The 23099-nt window shown below is 48.8% G+C and overlaps 2 protein-coding genes across 24 annotated transcripts in view; both read right to left on the reverse strand.

Moving 5' to 3' along the window:
- Positions 1–12806, reverse strand: part of LOC143908039 (long-chain-fatty-acid--CoA ligase 4-like) — a 30959-nt gene extending 18153 nt beyond the window's left edge. For 2 of the 9 annotated variants that reach the window (XM_077425296.1, XM_077425295.1), the window contains exons 1-2: positions 12192–12806; positions 7936–11689 (exon numbers count right to left, since the gene is read on the reverse strand). In XM_077425296.1, the coding sequence (XP_077281422.1) occupies positions 7936–11653 (3718 nt within the window). In that variant the 5' untranslated portion in view covers positions 11654–11689; positions 12192–12806. Of the gene's footprint in view, positions 1–2031; positions 2415–6203; positions 6379–7247; positions 7550–7935; positions 11690–12191 lie in introns of those variants that run through there. The other 7 variants (XM_077425300.1, XM_077425297.1, XM_077425301.1 and 4 more) reach the window with 5 other exon arrangements.
- Positions 12807–13740: 934 nt separating this feature from the next.
- Para (sodium voltage-gated channel paralytic) overlaps positions 13741–23099 on the reverse strand; it is a 48107-nt gene continuing 38748 nt past the window's right edge. For all 15 annotated transcript variants that reach the window (XM_077425282.1, XM_077425285.1, XM_077425283.1 and 12 more), the window contains one exon: positions 13741–23079. In XM_077425282.1, the coding sequence (XP_077281408.1) occupies positions 22294–23079 (786 nt within the window). In that variant the 3' untranslated portion in view covers positions 13741–22293. The remainder of the gene's footprint in view (positions 23080–23099) is intronic.

Consider the following 23099-nt stretch of genomic DNA (forward strand, 5'->3'; position numbering starts at 1 on the left):
AAGTATGTGCACTAATGTTCACGCATGCGTATCCATATTAACAATCTCCTAGCCGTTAAAAATAGACGCTGCATTTTTTTACGTTTAGATTATGACGTGACCTGAATAGAAACGGCTCGATCGGGAAGTCAGGATGTGTCGATTTGCGCGTGATTATACGTTTACCAAGGCAAGTATAGTTCGAACTCACAATCACATCGGTCTGGGAAAAAAAACCGGTTTCACCCGTTTCACCGCCGCAAGAGCGGAAGAGAACCAGCGGAAGAGGGACCACGAGGGGAAAGAGATTTTCACGCTACATCGCTATTATTAATAACCTCGTGCGCGGCCAACGAGATGAAACTACCACGTACTACTTTACGGATTGTTTCCGTCTAGACGATCATCCAGCACGTCCGTCTAACTCGGATGCACTACGCGTCATACTTGTGATCTCGCGATTCGCAGCTGCGGCCGATCTCACTGATGCTTGGCGGACATGTCGACAAATATCAAATATACACAGTTGAAAATAGGCAAAGAAACTGCTTCGCAAAACGGATTGATGAATCGTGATCATAAATCACCGAATGTAATAAATCGTCTTCTAGAATTCATCGAAAGTATATAGCTAACAAAGAAACGATTTACGACCATGTTTTGCGCAATGTTTATCGTAGTCGGTACGAGTGCTATTTCGAACACATTGAGAATTAACATCATTAATGTTTGTTGTCGTACGTCTTCATGTATATTCCAACATGGCATATAGGTGATTCACACAGCTAAACGAAAAAAACCAACATAAAAAGAATGATAAGAAGCGGGTTTATAAAAAAGTTAATATTTCACCTTAATAAAAAGATGGAAATTACTTAATAAATAATACAACAAAAAATATTGCAAAAACTAAATCATCATAGAAATAAGAAACGACATTCTCCATTCTTCTGTTAAAATAAAATTAATTCAATATCAACGAAAATTATTCACGTTTTTTGCTACGATAAAAAAGTATTTACGTAATCTGTTACACGTGTGCGGAAAGCAATAAAGAACCGAGGTATATCAGCTCGTCAATCGATCACACCTGTGTTTACGCGTAAAATGTCGAAATGATTAGCACACGATTGTACAAAGATGATTCGCGAAACCAATATGTGAATCTTAAATTTTCACCACTGCGCTCCCGCACACGTTTAAAATTACAAAAATCTCTCATAAAGCTCGTAAACAAGTTACAACACGTAATAAGATGACGAGTGTGCAAAATTCTAATTAGAGCGATACGCATTTTTGGGGGGACCCGTAAATAAGATCGAATAAATATTTGCAGGCTGGCACAGTGCCATATTCATTTACGTAAATAAAGGCGTCGACTAACGTGATCACCGTCGACCTCGTTCGACGTTGACCGTGAATTTGCAAAATCAATTACGCTGCCGCGGAATGATACGACACCGAACGATAAGCAAATGATTTTTCATTTGGTTTTCCGATCAGGGAGCTGACGCTATAATTCTTAACGACAATTCCGTCATCGTTATATTTACGTTGCAGATATTACAGATGGTAAAAAAGAGTCGACAATATAACGATAACGAAACTGTCCTTAAGAGTTATACAGATTAGACCCAGTATAACAACGAAATATAATAACCCAGTATAATAAAGTTTAATAAACAGGAAGTTTGCGCAACGGTCGATTCAGAATCGTCGAGAAAATGTTGACGCAAAGAGGAAAATAATGACGAGTCTTTCGAGGAAGTATGTACGCTTCCGCTCGATATCAGCGAGATCAATGAGATCATATCACCGATATGGATCCAATTAATCCAGCCAGATATAAATTGCAAATCCGACGAAGTATAACGCTTAAATCCTGCACGCAGGACGAATGGAGAGTTTAACATTTTTGCAACGTTATTCGTGGAAGACGCGTTACGGTACATCGAATCGAAGAACGCGCGGCAAATTCCAAGCTTCTGACGCCCACAGGTAGTGGACGATTACTCGCAACAAAAACAACAGTAAACCGAACCCATCGCTTACCTCACGACTCTCACGAGTCTCGCGACAACGCGCGCAACGGTCGGTTCCTCCTCGGCGCCTTCCCGCTCACCGAGATCGCTGTCGCTTCCAGCTGGTCGCTGTTCGCGTTTCCCACCGCGCGACCGCGCGAGAGGAAATGATCACTATGCGCGATTCAAGGGTGTTGGTTCAAGAATGGCGTATGGCGTGGGTGTCGCGCGTGTGCGTGCGATTCGCGCGTACACCGTCCGTTCTCCGCGCCGCGCGCCGCGCCGTGGTACATACGTATGGCTACCGAGGTGTAAGGACGAGGGGGTGTGCGTGTCGCGTAAAATGAGAGGAGAGACGATCGGCGGCACCGCGCTTCGAGACGATCGACGAACGACTGAATTCGCACCGACACACCGCAATTTACATCGGTGGGAGGCATCGCGCCTCCCGATTTACCTTTGATCTTTGGCCGTGTGGACCGACCGCGCGTGGACCCTGATGGGATCTCGCCCGATAACGCCGCGCGACGATCAAAGGTGGAAAGCGCCAGGAGAGCTGAACCCGGGACCCGGGACTCGGACGTCCGCGAACGGGGGGATCCCGACCGCTCACAGACGAATCCGTCACGCGTCCCGCTTTCCCGAGTTTCATACAAACTCCCGGATGAACCTTCGAAAGCCCGTCGCTAACGACTCGTAGCGATCTTGAACGAACGCTACTTGCCGAATCAGAATCTCGATCGAGGACGCGCTGATTTTTTTTCTAAAATCGACCACTTGCTTTTACATCGTGCTCGAAGCGGATAACGCTTAATCGCGAAACGCGTATCGAATCGCGTAACACTTTGTTAGTTGGACGGAGTCACGATTTATTACAGCGGAAGGCAGTCGAATACGCGACATACGCCGATTCACCGAGGTATAACGGTAACGCATGCCAATGCCACGTGCAACGTCACAGCCCACCAGGTCGGCGCCTCAGTGTCCTCACGGTCGTGCTCCGGCTTCCACGTCCCAAACTATCTGGATCAAGTTCGTCTACGAGCACCGATAATACTGCGCCACGCTAAAAGTCTGAGAAACGAGTATTTCAAGATCCGCTTGCACGCGCCGTAACGTCATCATTCTCTAAAGCAGACGTATCAAACTGGCGTTGCATCACGGGCCACACAAGCTACTTTACATTAGCGTGTTTTCAATGTTCAAAAAATAAAGTATGATTCTTTTTTACAATTATTATATTTAGTTACAAAGCGAAGGACTGCACTGAAACGTGCTCAAACGCAAAATTCCAACTAAATTGCACGCAAATAGAAGTTACAGTCATTTACCTCAAAATACGTGATATTTTTTCCAAATAACTCTCACGCACAAAAAGTCTCCGTTAGCTACAGCCTTTTCGTCAGCGGTGTGTGCCACGTGTGTGTTCGACATACCTGCTCTAGAGGGACGAAAAGGAAACGCGGGTATCTTTTACTGATTTTAGGCAGCTAATTTCAAAGGAAACTCGTGACCCTCGTCAAAATAACTCCCGACCTGCTATAAATAAATTTTAATATATTGTAAAATTACGTATTTAGATGCCAAACGCGTTCAAAAATTTGACGCTACAAATAAAATATTTTTGACACAGTCCAATGATTTTTTTTTAAGGTATTTGCGTAGCACTTAAAATTCTATAGCGTTTATTTTTCGCATTTATATATCAGACCGTTATTCGTTTATGAAAAATTAACTCAGCGTTAAGCCACCCTCTTATCAAGTATCTAACGTACCTGTCAAATATTTCGAAGCGATTTCATCAAAGTGAACTTTAGCATCTAAATAGTATTTCATTTTCAACGCGTTAGAATTTAGCGCTAATTTAATAAGGATCGTAATATAAAGTAATCGCAATGAAACGTTACGGGTAAAACTCATTATTGTCGGCATAACAAGTATTCGTAACGAGTCGTTATTTGTATCGGACTATTCAGGCTACATCGAGGTCGGCGTACGTTTGACCCACTCTCGTAACTTTTCAATCACTTTCTCAGAACTTATTCTACGTTCATCGACCAGCCGAGGGTTCAGATTTTAATTATAGGTACAAACACCGCGTTGCAGAGCAACTCTGGCTCCGACGACCGTCACAAAATACGCTCGGGGAACGTACTCAGCGGCTAATAAACGCGTGTGTAAAATCCGTCGTGCATTACTCGTCAATTTATGCGTCAATTCCTTCCCCTATCTAAGAAATCGGATGCTATCGGACGTACCGTCAAAAAACCTCGACGCTTCGGTTTACAAACGGTCTTAAAACGCGACGGCGAGGTACCTCTTCCCGAATCACCCTGTACATCGAAGCGCCACGAAAACGTCGCTTACGTTATCGCGGGTCGCGGCTCGCGGCCGAGGAGCTTCGCGCGGCGAAGGGCTTCCTGTCCCGCGGGGGATCTTCGCGTGTCACGCGTCGGAGTATTTCCGCAGCCTCCGCCTCGGGTTTCCGCTGACGCGATCTATCCTCAATGACGCTCGATCGGCGACGTCATCGTCGCCACTGAATCCTCCGAATGTCCCACTCGACGCCGTTTTCCGCGCGCGTCTCGACCCTGGTCTCGACGAACTCCCGACACCCGTTGTACTTGTCACGCGCGTGCCGCACGACCGGCTTCGGGCACCGGTACGCACCGACGACGCCGACGCGGAACGCGGACCAACCTAGGGATCAACGCCGCGGCCATCTTGCCGCCTGAAACTAGCGGGATCGATGGGACGCCACGAGCGTCTCCTGTCGGCGTGGCGCGAGGCGCGACGCGACGCGACGCGGCGCGGTCTTCTCTCGGTCAGATGCTTCTCCCTTTTTTCTTCTTTCAGCCGGCACGGTTTACGAAGATAAAAGGTCCTGAGACGAGACCTAATTAGTCCTTAGGCGTGTCTCGCGCTCCCCCGCGCTCCCTTCGCCGAGAATTCCTCGTTGCGGCACGGTTAATTCGAAAACGGTCGATCCTTGTGATTCGTACCTCACTTCGAAAACGCGCGTGAGATCGTACGTAAGTACAGGCGTGTTTGGTTTTCACTAATATACAAACAAGACGAGCCGAAATATTCAACGCGCGACGGTAACACGCGCCCAGCACCTGCCGAACACCGATCCGGCATTCAAAAACACTCGTCGAACGCGCCTGCCGATAATGCGTAAATACACGGGGGAAAAAGGGAATATTTTTGCTTCGAAAGTATCTTCGGTTTCGATGGAAATAGTGGAAATCGTGAAATAGGATGGACGTCTTTTATATAATTCAACCGAGAAAAAAAGTTGAAATAAAAGGTTGATATTGTTACGAGATTATAAATTGTTACGTGTATACGAAACGATATAAACGCGTTAATTTGAATATATAAGTTTTATTTGACGCTTCTTTTTTTTCCGTGGACGATCGCTCTTTCGTTACACCCGGATCTAAATCTCGAAAAATCGGAGCGTCCCATTGAAAACGTTCGGAAATCGTACGAGAACGAGAGAAAAGTTCGATTTTTTTTTCCTAAGTCGAAGGAAAAGCGGATGATTTTTAAATGGATGCCTTTCCATTTTTTCTCTCTTCGGTATTGCTGATTGCATCGCGTCGGTCGTGTGCCACCGTGCCTCTTTTTGCGCGGGCCGCAACACGATCGCGTGCGTTCCGTGCCGGTCACTCGGAAAGTCGCGCGTGTAGCGCGTGCCGGTCAAACGGCGGCCAGGCGCCGAAAATACCGCATTGCGAGTTGAACTTAACGATCGACCGCAAAAGAAAAAGCGATACTCGATGCGAGGGAGGAACCATTTACGCGCGTCACTTGTTTACGCGGGCAATTAAATATACCGCGCGCAACAATCTACGCGTCAATACACAACGATCTCAAGCGATTATCGTTACTGGGTCAATCTATAATAGATCTACCGTTTCGTATACGCGCCGTCGTGCAAAGATACGCGTTAGTTTCATACGTTCCATACGGTAACGTGCGCGCACGTCGAAACGGTAAACATTCCGATCTCCGGCCGCTGGGCTCTTCTTACCTCGAATGCCCGTGAAACGTTCCACGGTTCTCGTTTGGCAGCGTTTAGCGTCGTTGGGGTGTAAATAACGAGAGGCGAACGTTCAACGTGGCGCAAAACGATATTCGGCTTAACAGACTCCGTTCAACTTTCGCGAGGCGAGATCTCCGCCGGGGCTACGTTACCTTGTTCGTCCAAAACGATGCCGAGCCGACTTTCGGCTCGGTAATCCGCGCGACAGTTATACTCGTTCCAGTTGCGTGGGTCGGCGTCAGACGAAACTCAACGCCGGAGCCGGAACGTACTTAGTACTCGCCCGCGGACTGTTGGCAGCCCGACTCGGCGGAACAGCGAACAGAACAGCCGGTACGTGGTACGTGGCGAGCGCGCGGGCGGCCGCGGCGCGGATCTCGATATAGACGATAGACGGCCGGCCCGCGCGCGGACCAATCGGACGGCGAGTCGTAGTAGGCGGGGATGTGGCGTGATCCTCGGTGACGTCACGCGCCCGTCGGCCCGCGATCGATAACTTGAGAAACTCGCGTGCCCTACGCTCGCGCGAATTCACGAATTTCACGATTGGCACGATGCATCGGCGATCGATGGCGTACGCGTTGTCCATATATATATGCGTTGTGCAGGTACAACGGGAGGACGTATCGCGATTTTTTCCTCCGGTCAACCGAGCTGCGAAATCGGCCGAATGGATCGCGTCCGTGTGGAATGCGGGCGATGCCGTCCCCGCGCTTTTTTATTCGAACGTTTTATCAGGCGAGCGGAGATACCGCGGCACGTATATTTATCGACGGCGCGCGAGACAGAGACATAATTTTAATCGTTTATCATACGTACGTGAAAAGAAGTCGTCGAACATGTTGCGTCTTGAGCTCGCGGGAGGTTAAACGTTAGTCGAAAAAAATCTGATATCCATGCGAATTATGTAGTTAGGCTAAAGACGTTGCCGGCCCAAATTCTCGAATGGTAAAAGATAGACTTGATGTGTAAAAATCAATAAATATAACTATTTCAGGAAACGACGGAATAACAAAACTTGAAAAAAATTGCATAATTATTTACACAATACTGTATTATATATACGAGTACTCATTATCCAATATCCCATAAATATTGTAGCAAAATTAAAATAATCGAGAGGAACCGGAACACCTGGAACATGGATTGCGTCACAGCGCGGGAGTATATTTGCGCGCGGTAAAGCTACGGTGAAATTACTGGAAGGATTAACATTTAAACTTTATTAAAACCAACAACAGAGTAACAAGAGCAACAACGACGAAGTCGACGTGCCTCAAAAGCAGCCCGCGGCAACTGCATCTCTCGCTCTCTCTCTCTCTCTCCCTCTTATTCTCTCGTTTCTTACAAAAAAAATCAACCTGCCTCGCGTCACCCACCCGTCACCCTACCACCGCCGATCAACGTCCAAGTTCGAGCTCGAGCGCGATGCGCGATGGAGCGCATCTCGGCGACGATCTCGTATCTCGTCGCTGCGAACGAGCGAGCGCCTGGAGACCTGCGACATTAGTAACATATGCAAATGAACACACACACAGAGATTAGAGGCGTTAACGTCGGTGACGATGACGATGGCGACGAACGGGACGCGCGTGTTCCGGCCGCGATCCTCGTCGTCTCGCAACTCGCAACGCGCACAGGGAGAGCACGTAAAATCCCATTCGCGCTAACGATCGGCCGGGCAGTCCCTCACGGGCACCGTTACGATCGCTAAAAGCAACGCGAGGAGACAAGCGAGCAAGAGCATGGTGCGCGTCGTTACCGGGACGGTTGAGAGGTTAGTGACGCGGGGGACGCGCCTCACGCGCCTCGCGCGCCCGTCGTCGGCGTCGTCCCCGGGGCGCCGCGATCTCGCGCGATCAAGCTCGCACACCGTGCGCTCACCTTCGCGACTCTTCCCGCTTCGCGCCTCGATTCCGCTAGGCAGGACCACGGTTTCCTCCCGATCGCGTTCCCGCTCCTGCCTCAGGGCGTCGCCGATAAAGCCGATCTTGCGGATCGCGCCGTCCTCGCTCTCGCTCTCGTCCGCGCTGGTGCCGGTCGCGGCGGTCCTTCCGCGTCTGGTAGCCAGCTCCCCGATCTCCCGTTCGCGCTCGTAGAGACTGGCCGCGGCTAGTTGCAGGTCGCGAACGGCCCTGGACAGGTCCAGCTCCGCGTCGGCGGTGGAAGCGTCGTCGAGGCGGTCGACGATGTTGGCGTCACCTCGGTCCCAATCGTCGCTCGTTAAGGAATCGCGCTTCGAAGTTCCACGAGCACGTTCCTCGAGTCTCGGAGCGACGACGGGCCGCGCGTCGCTCGTCGGTTCGTCCGGGCTGTAGGGCGTGGAGCTGTTGCGCGCGCTACCACTTTGGTCCTCGATCTCGGAGCCACGGGACACCGAAGAGTTCTTGCGAGCGGATAGCCGACTGTCGCGCAAGCTGTCGGCCACGTTGCCGAAAGCCTCCGCGATCAGCTTGACGTTCTCATCCGCCACGCGAAGATAGAAATCGAGGTTGCCGGCTGCCGGCGGCGGCGTCGAGTCCGACGAAGACCTCGTGGAATTCGAATCGGTCGGGCTCGCCGTCTTCTCGCTCCCGACGTTCCGCTCGTTGTTGGCAGCGTTGGCACGCCGCGAGTCCGAATAACGGCTACCCGAGGAACGTATACGTATATTCGTCGGAGGTTCGTCGACCTCGACGTCGACGCCGAAGTCGTTCGACTTGTCGGCAGCGACGGCAACGACGGGATCGTCCGCGTTCGGCGATTCGATCGGCGACGCCGCGTCATCGTCGTCTTTTATCAAATTAACTAAATCTTGGCAGAGGCGACTGTACGCGGTAAAGTCCGTCTCCGTGTCGCGACCGCTGTTGGCTGCCGAAACGTTGGAATCCGAATGCGGGTACTCGTGCCAAAATCCGTCGTTCGGGATGGCCTTTGAAGGTAGCGCGACGTCGAATGGCTCCGCGTTACCCGACTCCTTCTCATTCTTCGGACTTTCTCGCGTGGTCGTCGTCGTCGTCGTCGTCGTATCCGGCGACACGTAGGCGCGTATCTTCTTCCGGTACGCGCCTGCCGCCGGATGGTTGCCGTTGATATCGATATCACCTTTTACCGCTGGTTCTTTCCACCTATGCGCTTCGTTATCCGACAACTCGCCGTCGCTCGCGACGCGCCTGAGATATTCTGGTCGCTCGGGCATCGCGGCGAGGTTCCTCGTAACGTCCTGGATCTCATCTCTGATGGCGTCGAGACTGGGCTCGCGTCGCGGGTGAATCCGATCGTGATCGATCAGCCCGTAAAGATTGGCCGATAGCGATCTAACGGCGCGTTTCTTGCCGCGAGTAACGGCCTTCGACGCGTCGATCTTGCCGCTCTCCGTGACGCCCCGCGCCGCGACGGCGTCCTTCCTGAGGGATCTGTAAGCCAAGTCGTCCGTGATCACGTCAGGTTCGCACCGCGGTACGTACGACGAGCGCGGCTGTTCCGATTTCGTCGGTGTCGCGTGCAGGTAATCGCTCTCGGTCGCCGCGGTGACGGGTCCGAGCGGTATACCGAACGGCGGTTGCGGGTCGATCACCCGGAGCGCGTTGTTGGCGTGACTTATACTGCGGAAGAGCACGTCGTCGCGAGTCACGTCCGGCTCGTCCCGACGAGACGGATAGGCCGACGGCGAGCGCGCGAGATCATCCGCCGAGTCCCTTCGCGAAAGGACGGGCGAGGCGACGAGATAGCTGATGCTGGATAGAGTCGATTGTCCCGCGATATCCGAGAGCGACGCGGGTCTCTCCTTGGGATGCATCCTTCGGTAGGCCATGTCGTCCTTCGTCCTGTCCGGCGAGTCCGGGGTAACCGCGATCGCGTCGACCTCGTTTTTGCCTTGCTTCCGATTAAACTCCTCCATGCTTCGGCGTTCCGCGCGATCCAGCAGGTCCTCGTCGCCGAGGCGAAGACTGTTGTATATCGCTTCCAGCTCTGACAAAGCTTCCTCGAGGTTCTTCGAGCTTCTCCGTCTCTCCAGAGCTTCCTCGGTCATTTCTCTATCGTTCTCTTTTTTGCTCTCCTCATCAACACGATAATTGACGTCACACGTTGACGGAGTAATGGTACGCGTGACACGTTCGCAGGGAGATATTCCAGATGACCGATCCGACGCAGATGCGCGCGATGAAATCGCCTCGCAATGTTTATTCGTTTCACAGAAGTTCGCTGATTTATTCTTGGCCTTGCGATTGAGCCGATCGTTGCGAATGTTTCTGCGTCTCGTCGTTTCGATTTCCCCGTAGGCCGATTCGTTCGCGCGGTGATGGCTCGAATTATATTTATTGTTCGCGCGCTCCAGCGAATTACGAAACTCTGTTTTAGAACTCGAGTTTCCTAGCTCGCGTTCCATCCGCGATCCGTGTGATCGAATATTCTTCCAGGTGGGTCTCGATGCTCCTCTCGCAACGTTAGTCTTATCGTTATCTTCTTGTTCGAAGTACGTTGGCACATTTTGACGTCTGTTCGTCGGATAGGAACCGTATCCGTAACCGAACGCGCGATAACGAGGATCCCTCGGAGGTGGCTCGGGTGGCTGATCGTCCGAAATGATCGATCGGCGATCAACGTTGTAGTCGAACGGTTCCGAGTAATGGCAGGCGTTTTTCGCGGGATATGTAAAGAAGTTCCTAGCTCGCGGGCCGTCCGCGTACACGTCGCCGCTGTGACGTCGCGAGATCTTTCCATAAGCGTTGTTCCGATTCAAGTCCGTGATGTATTGACCTGTAGAATATCTCCTGACGTCGCCAAAAGTTTCACCGGAATACGGTAAATTCGCGCGTTCCGCATCCCGCGGACTTTCCACGGAAGATTTTTGAGCTGGAAACACGCGATTGTTCGAGTACGCGATCGATCGACGCGGATGTATCGGCGGACGACACGATCCGTTCGTGTCGGCGTAAACAACGCGTTCCTTATCTTCGATATAGTCCGAGGAACACCTTTTGTTATATAGGTCGTTCAAAGTATCGCCGCTGCCATTGCCCTCGTCCCGAGATAAGCGCTTGATGTAACGCTCCGTTCGAGCGGCACGAGTTTTCCTGTTGCACGTATTGCTTTTCTGGCCATTCAGCGCGCTATCCACGACGTGAAATCTGTTTAAAGAGCCGTTGGATCTGCGACAGTCTTCGTCGGAACTGCTGCCAGCGCACAAATGATCCCTCTTCGCTTCGGCCCGAGCTTTCAGTTTGTTTCTTCGAGACTTCTTCCCTAAACCGTCCAACGAACCATCGCTGCTACGCGAATGCGGCGAATCCGTCGCGTGGCGAACATTATTTTCGATTTTTATCCGTTTATCGCGCTCTGCCTCGTTCTCTATCGAATGAAGAACAACACCGTCGACGTGCCTGAGTTTGCTAGGTTTTTTCGATGTACTTTTACGATAGACGATTTCTTCGTCATTGGAGGAACTGTCATAATCCTTTATCGAAGATATTCTTCGCAGCAGTCCACCTATAGACCATTTCTTGTCCTTTTTCTTATCGGATGCACTGGATACCGCGTCACAAACTGGCAAACGCCGAGTTGGAGGCAGGAGACCGTCCATCCTCAACATATCTCTCTTGCGCAGCCCCTTTTTCTCCATAGTAGATGTCACCGAGCTTCGCTGATGCTAAAATACCTAGAAGAAAAATATATTTGGTTTATCGCGCAATTTAATTTCTACGCAATGATATATTATAACGCGTTTCAATGAATATCGCGCAAAGCATGATTTTCATAATTTTTTTTAAAAAACCAAAATTACTAGTTTCATAAATTAATTTGTAATGCTAATTGAACACTTTGCGAGAAGAATATAGAAAGTGCAAGACTTTATTAAAGTTTCATACGTTCCCATATATCGTATTCAACGAACACGCATTGCACTCGCCGAGTAATACAGTGCAAACTTGACGGCCACGTGTTCAGTACTGTCGCCCTTTAAATCTCATTGCGCCAAACGTTCTTTTCAACGGAAAGAAAGCAACTCGAGAGTATCTTTGGTACGATACGCGCGCACACGCATATTTGAGAGATTACTCGGCTCGGCATTCTTAGAAAACGTCGGAGCCTCGCGATAAGTAAAACTCGCCGCGCTCTCTCTCGCTCCGATTATAAATACACCGTCGCGGCGTCGCTACCTTGCTGTGCGCTAGCCGCTAACCTCCTCGATGTCGAAATCGACGTGACTCCTTCCTCCTCAGCCTGGACGCCCTGGACCTGCCAAGTCGCGAAGTGACGATGAGTCACGAGTGCCAGATACTCGATCATTGAAGCCCGCGGCGACGCTGCAGCTGCGCGCGAGGTCAGTGCTCGTCGTCGCCGTCGGGGACGCCCGATAAGCGCGATAACGAACGTCGTATTAACCGCGCGCGCGCCGTCCGCCGTCGCTCGGTCGCTCCTCGGCCTCGGTCTCTCTCGTTTTCCTCGGCGAGCAGATCTTTGACAGCCGCGCCGTGCCGCGCGTAATCGACTCCGCCTCTCGCCGCTCCAATTTCACTGATCCGACAACTCTCTCAGAGCCCGCGAGGAGGCCCGAGTGACCTCGAAACGTCCATCTTTCTTACGCGGACTCGCCGCACGGAGGAAGTATAACGTATCCGAGTCTCGGAGCGGCACACACAGAACTGACGGAACGGGCATTACTCGGCGAGCGTCGCGCCAGCGTTCGTAGAAGGCACGACGGCGTCGACGGCGACGGTACCGGACCGTCCAGACCGGCTGCTCGCACCGAACTTACGAGGCAGCGGAGAGCGGAGGCAGTAGGCACTGGCAGCGATTCGTCCTCGAGACCCCACCCATGCTCGCTCGCTCGCTCGCTCGCTCTCCGCGCGCGATCTTCGCGTAAAAATCCTCGAGCGAGCACCCACGCGTCGCCGCACCACGTCTACAAGATTGTACATACATACAGTGGACGGCGTTAATGATAGCGTTTCTTTACCCTGCATTCCCTCCCCAGCTCCAGGAAGCTCGTCTCAAGTCAGTTAGGTAGAGTCGTAATACTCGAATGACAGTGACGATCTGTCGGAAGATATCGCACAAAAAGATATACACAAGCAGCAACTTGGAGTAAATTAAATTCAGAGTGTATATTTACGCGCTATCCGCGATTCGGCTATAAGTTAACTCGTGGTTATAAGTTAGTTTGTATAATTAAACCCCAAATCAGAAACTTTTACTCCGCTAGTAAATAATTGAAAGATTTTTCATTCGACCTAACTGGCTATCTTTGTTAATTATAATCAACGATCGAAACGTCGTTTGATAAAATGTCTTTATTGCTACTTTGTATAATTTAATAACTAATTTGTTTTCGCCTTTCGGAAATAGCGGTCTTTTTGCATCGGCTGCGTTTGTAATTAAATGTTCCTCCGGACAGCTGCGAAACAATGCTTATTGAGAAACGAACGTCACTGCGTTCCAACTAGCGTTTTCGCAAATTTCCGCAAGTACATATTTCGCCGAGCTCTTTATATTCGTTAATTTCACTAAAACTGATAAGTCTTTCTTTAAACAGGTTTAGAGATCGTATAAGCCAAATATCTAATCTTTAAGAGATAATATAAAATATATGCGCTTCTACTTCACACAAGTACTTATATTGTCACTGTCACGTTCATTTTCGCTGATACGAGCCGGTGATTAGAATCTCGAATCTCAGGGACGACGGAGTGAACAAATACAACGGTGTGAGTGTTAAGCTTTTTCGTTTATTGAAAATATCTCTGTAAAACGTGTGTATATTGTGGCCGGGCGAGGTAAGCCGACAATACCGAATCTTCGACAACGAAATGAAATCGGGTAGCAAACGAAGAGATACGGTGAAGACATTGAAAACAATATAGTCGATCGATATTTTTTAGTATCTACATAAGTAAAGGACGAATCAACGATGCATTCGCTTACTGTTTAATCTTATTATTAATTATATTATGTATAACAAAGCGGTAACAACTTGTTAATTGTAACTATTATGATAATAATCATTTACTTTATATAATTACAATAATATAATGTGTAAGGATCGTTAACTAATCGATAACAAACGAATCGTATCCTCCTCCTTTTTTTCTTCTCTTCTTATTCTTCCTTCTCTCCCTCATCGTATCCTCGTTTCATCGCGTCCTCCTTTCGCTTTCCCGTTTTGACCCAATGTCGATCGTTAGCGTAAATCGCTTTATTATTTTTTTTTCGCTCACTCCCCCCTCTTTTTTGTATTAATTATTTAACAACAGTTTTTTTATCCTCTTATTATATTTGCTCTTTAATTTAATAATCGTAGTAAACATAGTAATTATTTATAATATTGTGCAAATAACCCATATATTTATATTTATATTTATATTTATATATATATATATTTCCTTTTTTGTTATTTATTCTGTTAATAAAAGTGTAAGTAATGAATGTCGTATTCTCAACGGAGGAGCTTCTCTGTATTTTGTATTTTTTCTCGTTTTCGCGCGTGCTCGTCTTGCGTGCGCGCGCGACCGCGTGTCCGCACGACACGCGCGAGCGCGTATTACACACACACACACACACTCACACACACACACGTACCGCAGATTTGTTTGTCTTTAATGGACGATCCTTCGCGCATTTTTTTTCTTTTTTTTTTTCATTAAATATTTCGACAGCTAGCTTCTTCGTTAAAATTGGATTCTTAGCACGTTTCTACCTAGCTTTTGAAAACCCATGGCAGTTGCTTGTTCATTTATACTGGCCGACAGGCTCCGTAGCTTGACACTTTACAATGCTTTATAGCCCAGCGCTCTAGGATTTTTGTTTCATATATATTTAATTAATTAATTATTTTTTTATTTCATTAATATCATTATTTATTATCTCACGACGTAGGATTAATGATTCGAGAATATCGAGACACTACAAAGCCATTTTTCTTGCTATCCGTTTAAGAAAATTTTCGTGCATTTACGAGATTAGTTAACTTAGTTTCTTTTTTATATAACATGCGTAACGGCAGTATACGTATCAGTAACGTGCGTATATCGTCCTCGGAGAAAGTACGTTAAACCTCGTCTTACCTCGCTTAACGAAGGAAAGCCCTATTATTTTTTGTTCGTTTGTTATATCTTACAGCCATCGTCGCGCAAAAGCTGATATCTTTAATGTACATTTTGGAAAAGATTAACGAAAGTCAACGAAGCACACCACGCACACTCTTCCATTCCCTTCCCCCTTTGTGACATCGCCTTATTGTCATCGTCGTCGTCGTCGTCGTCGTCGTAATCGTCGTCGTTATCATCGTTGTCTTCGTCACCGTCTTTATTCTTGTCACCAATCTCGTCGTTGCAACGTATTGATCAAACAAACTCGTTTTTATCTCATATATGAAGACTCCCTCCCCTCTCCTCCCCGCGATATTACCAATCGATTCTCAAGTAACCCTCGCGAGACACGTATACAAAAAAACGCCGAAAAGACTGCCTTCTAAAAAAAAAGATTGTCAACTGAATAGAGAATATAAAAAATATCTCGATAAAAAATCGGAGGGAAATTGATATCTGAATTACTTTGTACAATGTGGATGCGCCATACGACATATAATTAATCAATTTAGTCCTTTGTCGAAAAGTGAGAGAGCACGGAACATTTTTAAAAATTCTTGGAAATGTTTGCGCGCTTTTCGACATTTGGGCGCTATCTTCGACGAGTATTGTCTCATCTTTCGTAAGACAGTCCTCTCGCGGTCCTCTTCAATTCGATATCACGGACGAAACGTTAATCGACGCACGTTGCGATCGAATTATTGGGGAAGTCGTGATTGAATGCGCGGCGTCTAACATTCCATCCGTCGACGAATCGGTGCATCGCCGACATTACTTCTGCCTAAAGCGGATTTACGGCGCGGTATATGCATTTCGAGATTATCTCAGAAAAAGTCCTTCAAAGTGAACGCATTGCATAACCGATTGTTCGCCGGTACCTAATTGTCCACGGTACGCTTGACGATCCGACAATCTCTGCGATCTTTTGAATCTCAAAATCACAGGTGTCTACGACATCATTTTATGATCACAATAATTATGCAAACTGGGGTTCCATGAAACGTTTCAACGGCCCGATTATTCGCGGGTGAGTCAGCGTCGAATACGCGTCGCGATAGATCTATCGTGGATGATGAACCAAAGCGCGCAGAAATAGAAGATGCCTCTACTCCTCTCGTCGTTGCTCGCGTGATTCATTTTTTTTCCGCCCCTCACTTTGGATGATTCATTCAAGACGATCGTGAAAAGCGAAAACCGCCTTGCAAATTCGCCTCTACCGGCGCGTCTCTCCGTCGCGCGCCTCCATCGGGGAAGGACGATGCACTCGCGATGCTAATCGCCGAAGAGGCGTTTCCGGAGATCGCGGCCGCGTTCGTTCAGCTGGAGCTGTCCGTCGCCTGTCCCGTATAAATCATCTACATCCCGGAACACGTGCGCAAACGTCGATTAAACGCCCAGCGTAAAGTTTCGCGAGATATTATGTACGTTAAACGTTTCATCAACGTCGTTTGAAAAAAAGAACGTTGGTTTAACCGAGATTATATCTGCCTTTTTCCGTTTCTGTCTCTAGAAACGACAGTTGGAATCGCTGGGAAGGGATTAACCAACGCGCAACGTCTACCGGCTCCGATGTAGATTTGTACGCGACGTACCCCCGCGTCACTCTTTATTATATTCACGTTCGACGAATGTAGTATCGAAAATATATATTATTACGAGCACAAGCGATTTGATTATTATCGAATTATTTGCACATATTACAACACGGGAAACGGGAAGGGAGGCCAAACGGAAGAGGAAGCAAGGAAAGGGCCTCGAATAAGGTACGGGACAATAAGCCGGACGGACCATCGGATATTTTCGTGGTACTTCGATATATAAGAACGATCGACGGTTATCCAGCAAGGTTTTCGTCTGGGACTTTTTTTTTTTAATGCGTCGTCGTCGTCGTCCGTCGTGCGTTTCCAAGACGCCGCGATTTCGAGGGACAACGTCGACGGCGCGAAACCCGGTCGATCGATCGGGCGACGCGATCCCGATCCCGGGTGCTCGGAAACCGGAGGGGAAGGCCGGCGATATACGAAACGCAACGGAGAACGATGATCGTCTCCGAACGAACGAGATGCGGGCACGCAGCTGCGCGCATACGCACGCATCGTGCCGTCGAAGGGCTATTTTTACAGATGCGCGATATAAAAACTATATACTTCCCTCCGACCGTTCCTCCAACGCGAAGCGAAAGCAACGTTAACGCGGCGAAACGCAATCTTTAAAAGATTAAAAGCGACAAATGTGTCTCGAGAAAATTCAGAATTGACGACGTGTGCCCTTCGTGTCGGTTGCATTATGTTTTACTTTTCCACGGATAGACTTCTTGGAGTTGAACGTTTAATTTTAGCGGCGCGTCTTGAAGCGATTTCAGATTCAGAGTCTCGGACTCGCCGCGCCGGTGTGAAATCGTCGGACAAAACCGCGACGAGATTCGTGAATTTGCAGTTATAATAGGTATACGTAGAAAAGCTACGAGGACATTATAATGTCGGACAAAACTCTCCTAGAAGCTTCGTCAAAGCGAGAATTCGACGTCGATAGGATAGGGTGAATTATTTGTACAATAATTTCCAAATGGTGCTCATCCGGTTCGTCGTTTGTGAAGGTAGCGAACGTCTTTCTCTGACGCGTTATTTTCGAAACATTTTGTGTCATCTGCAACGACATCTCTGCGCTTCGATGTTCTAGTCGTCGTTGTTGTCAGTTGTCATCGTCGTCGCAATGGTCATTAATCATTATTACTGTTATTAGCACTGTCACTGTCGTTAGTGGCTGCGTTCAGTAGATCCAACGGTCGGTTTGAATAGCAATCGAATCTGATTGACGGAGAGAGAGAACAGCATAAGCAAAAACATGAGATAGAAATATAAAAATATGTTCATGACGATTCATACATTTTATTTTTATGTCACCGAGAAACGCATATAAAAAAAGCATAAATATACCGCATATTCTATAAAATTAATCATTAAATGTCTAATTTTGTAGATCAAAAGCTAATTTAAAAAATGGGTATATTTTATATGTATTCCCATTTGTATATTCGTGTTCCTACCCGTAGCTCGATTATGCTGGACGTGCAGCGAGACACAAACTCACGACGATGTCATCCTAACGAATCCTCTATCCTCGGTGCGTTCCGCTCGTAATTCCACCAATCACATTCAATTGCATCAAGACTGTTACATCACCGTGACAACGTTTGCTGAACACGACCTTTGTTCTCGTTATCAGGTCCGTCGCTGTCCTCATCCTTAAAGGCCTCTGCCGAGCGAGTTACGAGGCTCGTCGCTCGCGTTCTCGACCAGCGAGAAAACATTCTCTCCCCATCTCTCTCTCTCTTTCTCTCCGAATTTCAGCGATCGTCACCCTCCCACACGTCGACTTCCTGTCGACGAGCATAGCCGCCTCTCAAGTGCTGGCAACAGCACACGCCGGCTTCCTCGTCGCGTCGTTGCCCATCTCGACCCGCCGCGTCCCTTTCCTCCGCCCTACCGACCCTACGCGGATCGCGGATGCAGACGTAGAAAAATAACGATCGCGCAATCCGCACTGAATATACACGCATACATATATATATTATATATCTCTCTTTTGTTTTTGTTTTATCTCGCCGCCTACTTAAGTTAAGCTTACGCCGCCGCGTGACTGCGATAACGCTCTCGTTAATTCGTTATATATACTTACGACGACGAATGTTCGCTCGTGCGTGCGTGCGTGCATGCGTGCGAGGCGAGACGCGCTCACGTAAAACCGTCCTCCGACCGACATTTTAGGGGAAACGATAGCCAGCGTCCGAAGAAAAATGCAGCGTTCGAGAGTGAAACGCTTGAAAATCAGCAATTTTATTCGAGCGACTAATAAAATGTCAAAGGAAGAAAGACGCGGGCGCTCTGCTCGTCTCATCCTGCACGTACAACATCTGTCCCTCTCTCTTTCTCTCTCTCTCTCTCTCTCTCTCTCTCTCTCTCTCTATATATATATATATATATATATATATATATATATATATATATATATGTATATGTATATATATACACTATGTAACATATCTCTTACGAACATGGCCGTTTGCAAAGTCAGCAATGTCGTCATCGTCGTCACGCGTTATAATAAAACTCTGATGCTCCGTGTATAAATTGTTTAACACACGTTCAAAATTTGCTTTGGTGATCTGTAGGGTGTAGGTTGCGCGGAGGTACTCGCTTCGTGGCGGAATCACGACGACGACTGCGGGGGTAACGACCACGGTAGAAAGAATACACGATGTATCAGCATGTCCTAACGAAGTTAAGAAAATCTGGCGCGAGACGCTCGGTAAGCGAGGGGGAATTTGTTTTCGTGATCAGGACGGACGTTTCTCCCCTTGGGAGAGCCGCCCCTAAGAGTTTTTAAAGAAATGGACCTCCGAATACGTATTCTTTCCATCGTAGTAACCGTCGATCGAGATAAACGATCGCCGACGATCATCGAGGACGCATCGCGAAACTTTGACAGACACGAGCGCGATTAAGTCGACGTGGATCTGTACGCGATTCCGCGCGAAGTCTTGTGCGTAAACCCGTCTAATTCTGCGTTTATTGACATCCGCCGACGCGGCGCGTTAAAAATATCTCGATACCGAGAAACAAGAAGCGAAGGATACGCTCGCTTTCGCGACGGGGAACAAAGCGACGGCTTCGAGCGAATGCGCGCGATGACGATCCCAAGGGATCGTCGAAAATAGTTATTTTAATGATGCGATATCGCATGGGAAACCGAAGTCAGATTGCTTAAGATTGCTGTTATTCAAAAGGCACAACGTAGGGTTTTCTCATTGTCCAATTAGCGAGAATGCTGTACGATCAAATTTTTTTCCTCATATATATACAGAAGGCTCTTTCTACGCGGAAGCCTCCCTTTCTGTAACATTTTTCCTGTGTTGTTTCAGGCTTTTGAAGATACGCGACTTTAGATTTCTGAAAGAGCAATATATTTCGGAGCGACCAAACTATTTTACATAACAGTAAGTATCTCTTTGTAATTAAAAACTTCGCCAGCTGAATCGGGCGAATAAAATTCGCGCTCCGTACTGTGCATCATATACACAATATATATATAATAATTACAATATAATAATAATTACAACTCTATTTAAAATATCAATGTGCTGCGGGATTTGCGACGTGAGACGGGTTTACGCGCGCGGCGATCGATTGCGATTATTCGAATAACGATACATTAAAATGTATTAATTCATTTATTCCGAAGCGCGTTTTATACTACGTCGTGTAAGACTGCGTGTAAGTTTTGCAAATGTGTAAATATCTAGCTGATGATGAATCTGCGGAATCGCGCCCTTCCTCCTCTCCGACCCCTTCAGCCGTTCATCGAGAACATTAAAAGGCGTCGCCTTTTTCTCTCTTTTTTCTTCATTACTTTTTTTTTTTTAATTGCCAATACGCACGTTTCTTGTGTTTAATTGCGATAGAGGATCGCGACGCGGAAGGGTCGAAAGGGAAGTGTGGGAAGGACGGCGAAAGATCGGAGGCACAGACAGGCAAGTAGATAGAGATAAATAGGCAAGTCCGCGAAAGAAGAATCCGAAGAGAAGAAAAAGGAACGACGGTACAATGAATCCCCTCCATCGGGATACAAAAGTCTCGCACACATGGCAAACGTGATCGTAAAAAAGCCAAAAACGCGGCAGGGAGACGCGGACTCGTCGCCGACGTGAGGGTATTAACCCCGGGATGTGTTTCGCGCGGGGTTGGGGGAGTATCTCACAGCGAACATCGTTGGGGGAGGTCACATTCGCGTCGCGTGAAGCGACCGGTACTTGCGTACCTGGTAGCCCGCGGGCACCTTTGGGATGAGAAGAAACGGGGCTGGAAGGGGCGGGAGAGAAGGTTGTGGAACCAAAGCGGCACGATCAAGCATTCGCGCACCGTTCCACGAGAGATGCAAGCCGAGCGAATGTATAGTAGCTACTACCCGCGCGTACATTTTTATTTCACGAGAGAATGAGTCCTTTTTCCGCCTGCGAACTTTCTTTCGCTCGTCTACTTCGTCCTTAATCGAAAGTGATCATCGTACGTCGGTATCATCGTCATCGGCATTGTCATTGTCATCATTGTCCTTTCGGGCCTGTGTTCCCTTCGATCCTACCATTTTACGTATCGCGATTACATATCGTTCTCCGAAGCGAATGTCGCCGCGACAGAGCTCGACGACGGCACCCGAGGCGTCGCGCGGGCGGGTAGGCGAGTACTGCTGTAAAACGGTGTAAAAAATCCAAACGGCGGATATAGAGATTCGCGAGATTGAGCTAATGTGATACAAGATGGTGTAGACAAGAGGTCACGCTGCCTGTGATCTGCTCGCGCGTCGCCCCGACGCGCGAATCGCCGTCGATACTGTCACTACGGTCGAACGACGAGGAACAGAGGCGAAAAGATCCCGCGAGATCTCGGGTACTCTTGCCCCGCGTCGCAACGTTACGCTCTCGCGAGTCTCGGTGTGGGGAAGTCGGCTCGGAGAGGACGTCGCGACGCTTCGGCCTCCGCGTTGTTCCTCTTCGTCTTCGTCTCAGCCTCTCTTCTTCCTTCTTCTCGAGTTCCAAATCCGCGCGGCGCTCTCGCGCCTCTTCCTGTCGATCCGGACGGCACAACAAATAAAATCCGATCTTCGAAAGCCGTGTATTCGGCAATCGGCGAGAAACGGCACGCACACCTCCGGTTCGAAAATCGATGAATCTCATCGTCACAGTTTCCTTGTGTACCTCGTACGGACGCTCGTCTCTAACTAGCGACGTGTCTCTCTCTCTCTTTCTCTCTCTCTCTCTCTCTCTCTCTCTCTCTCTCTCTCTCTCTCTCTCTCTCTCTCCTTCTCTCTCCCAACGGTCGTGGCTCGTTAAAAGTCGATTTAAAGGCAACTCGTTGGAGGAATGTTATTTTATACAACTATAAGGCTGTCAATGGAGAGCACACGCGAGAGGAGGTCACTACTCCGCGCGAGCAATGCGAACGGCTAATGGTGAGTGATCATCGTCGTCGACGATGCTGCTGCTGCTGCTGCTACTGCTGCTCCTACTCCTGCTGCGGCTGCTGCGGAGGAGCGATTTGCGGCGCACGGACGGCGGCGGTGGCGGCGATAGCGACGATGGTAGCTGCTGCGGCGGCGGCGGCGACGACGACGATGGCGATCAGACGTCCGCGGTTCTCGAAGTGATGCTCAGCGATCGGCTATGTATAACGACGCGGTGACCGTTCTTGGTGACGTAGCCGTCGCTCTCGACGAGCACCTTGGTCTGCCGGACACAGAGGTCGATGTCCGGATCGTCGCTCTCCTCGCTCGGCCCGCCGAGACGCTGCTGCTTGTGCTTCCGCCAGGCGTGCTGTATTAGACGGGCGCAGTACTCCTCGCGTTGCCGCCACAGGGTGGACGAGACCGGCTCGTAGCCGACCTCGTCGGGCCGGGCCTTGACCTCCTCGAGATCGGCCGTCTCTTCGATCGGATTGCCTTTCCGTGCGAAAAAGTCCTTGGTGAGGGCATCGAGGATATCCACGCAAAACATAAGGTCTCCCTTACATATGGGGATATCCATCGACACAATCTTATATTTGTTGGGCTTATGTATCTGCAACGGGGGCTCCAATACGTCCAAGAAGTCCGACAATTGGTCGTATCTGATGTATTGCGTGCCGTCCGGATCGAACTGCTGCCAAATCTCGTAGTACATATCGTAGTCGTCGTCCGTCAGACCCTCCTGCACGTCCTCGGTGGCTTGCGAGTAATTCTCGAGGATCACGGCGATGTACATGTTGATGACGATCAGGAAGCTGATGACGAGATACGAGAGCAGGTAAGCGATCCCGATCGTCGAGGATCCGCAGTTGCCCGGATAGCCGATCTCGTTGTTCGGCTCCTGGCAGTCCTCCTCGTTTATTATACCGTCGAGAACACCGTCCCAACCGGCCGAGGTTGACATCTGTCAATACATAATAATAA

This window comes from Temnothorax americanus, unplaced genomic scaffold (genome assembly GCF_048541705.1).
Source record: "Temnothorax americanus isolate GAGA-0224 unplaced genomic scaffold, ASM4854170v1 Scaffold9, whole genome shotgun sequence".
NCBI classification, from domain to species: domain Eukaryota; kingdom Metazoa; phylum Arthropoda; class Insecta; order Hymenoptera; family Formicidae; genus Temnothorax; species Temnothorax americanus.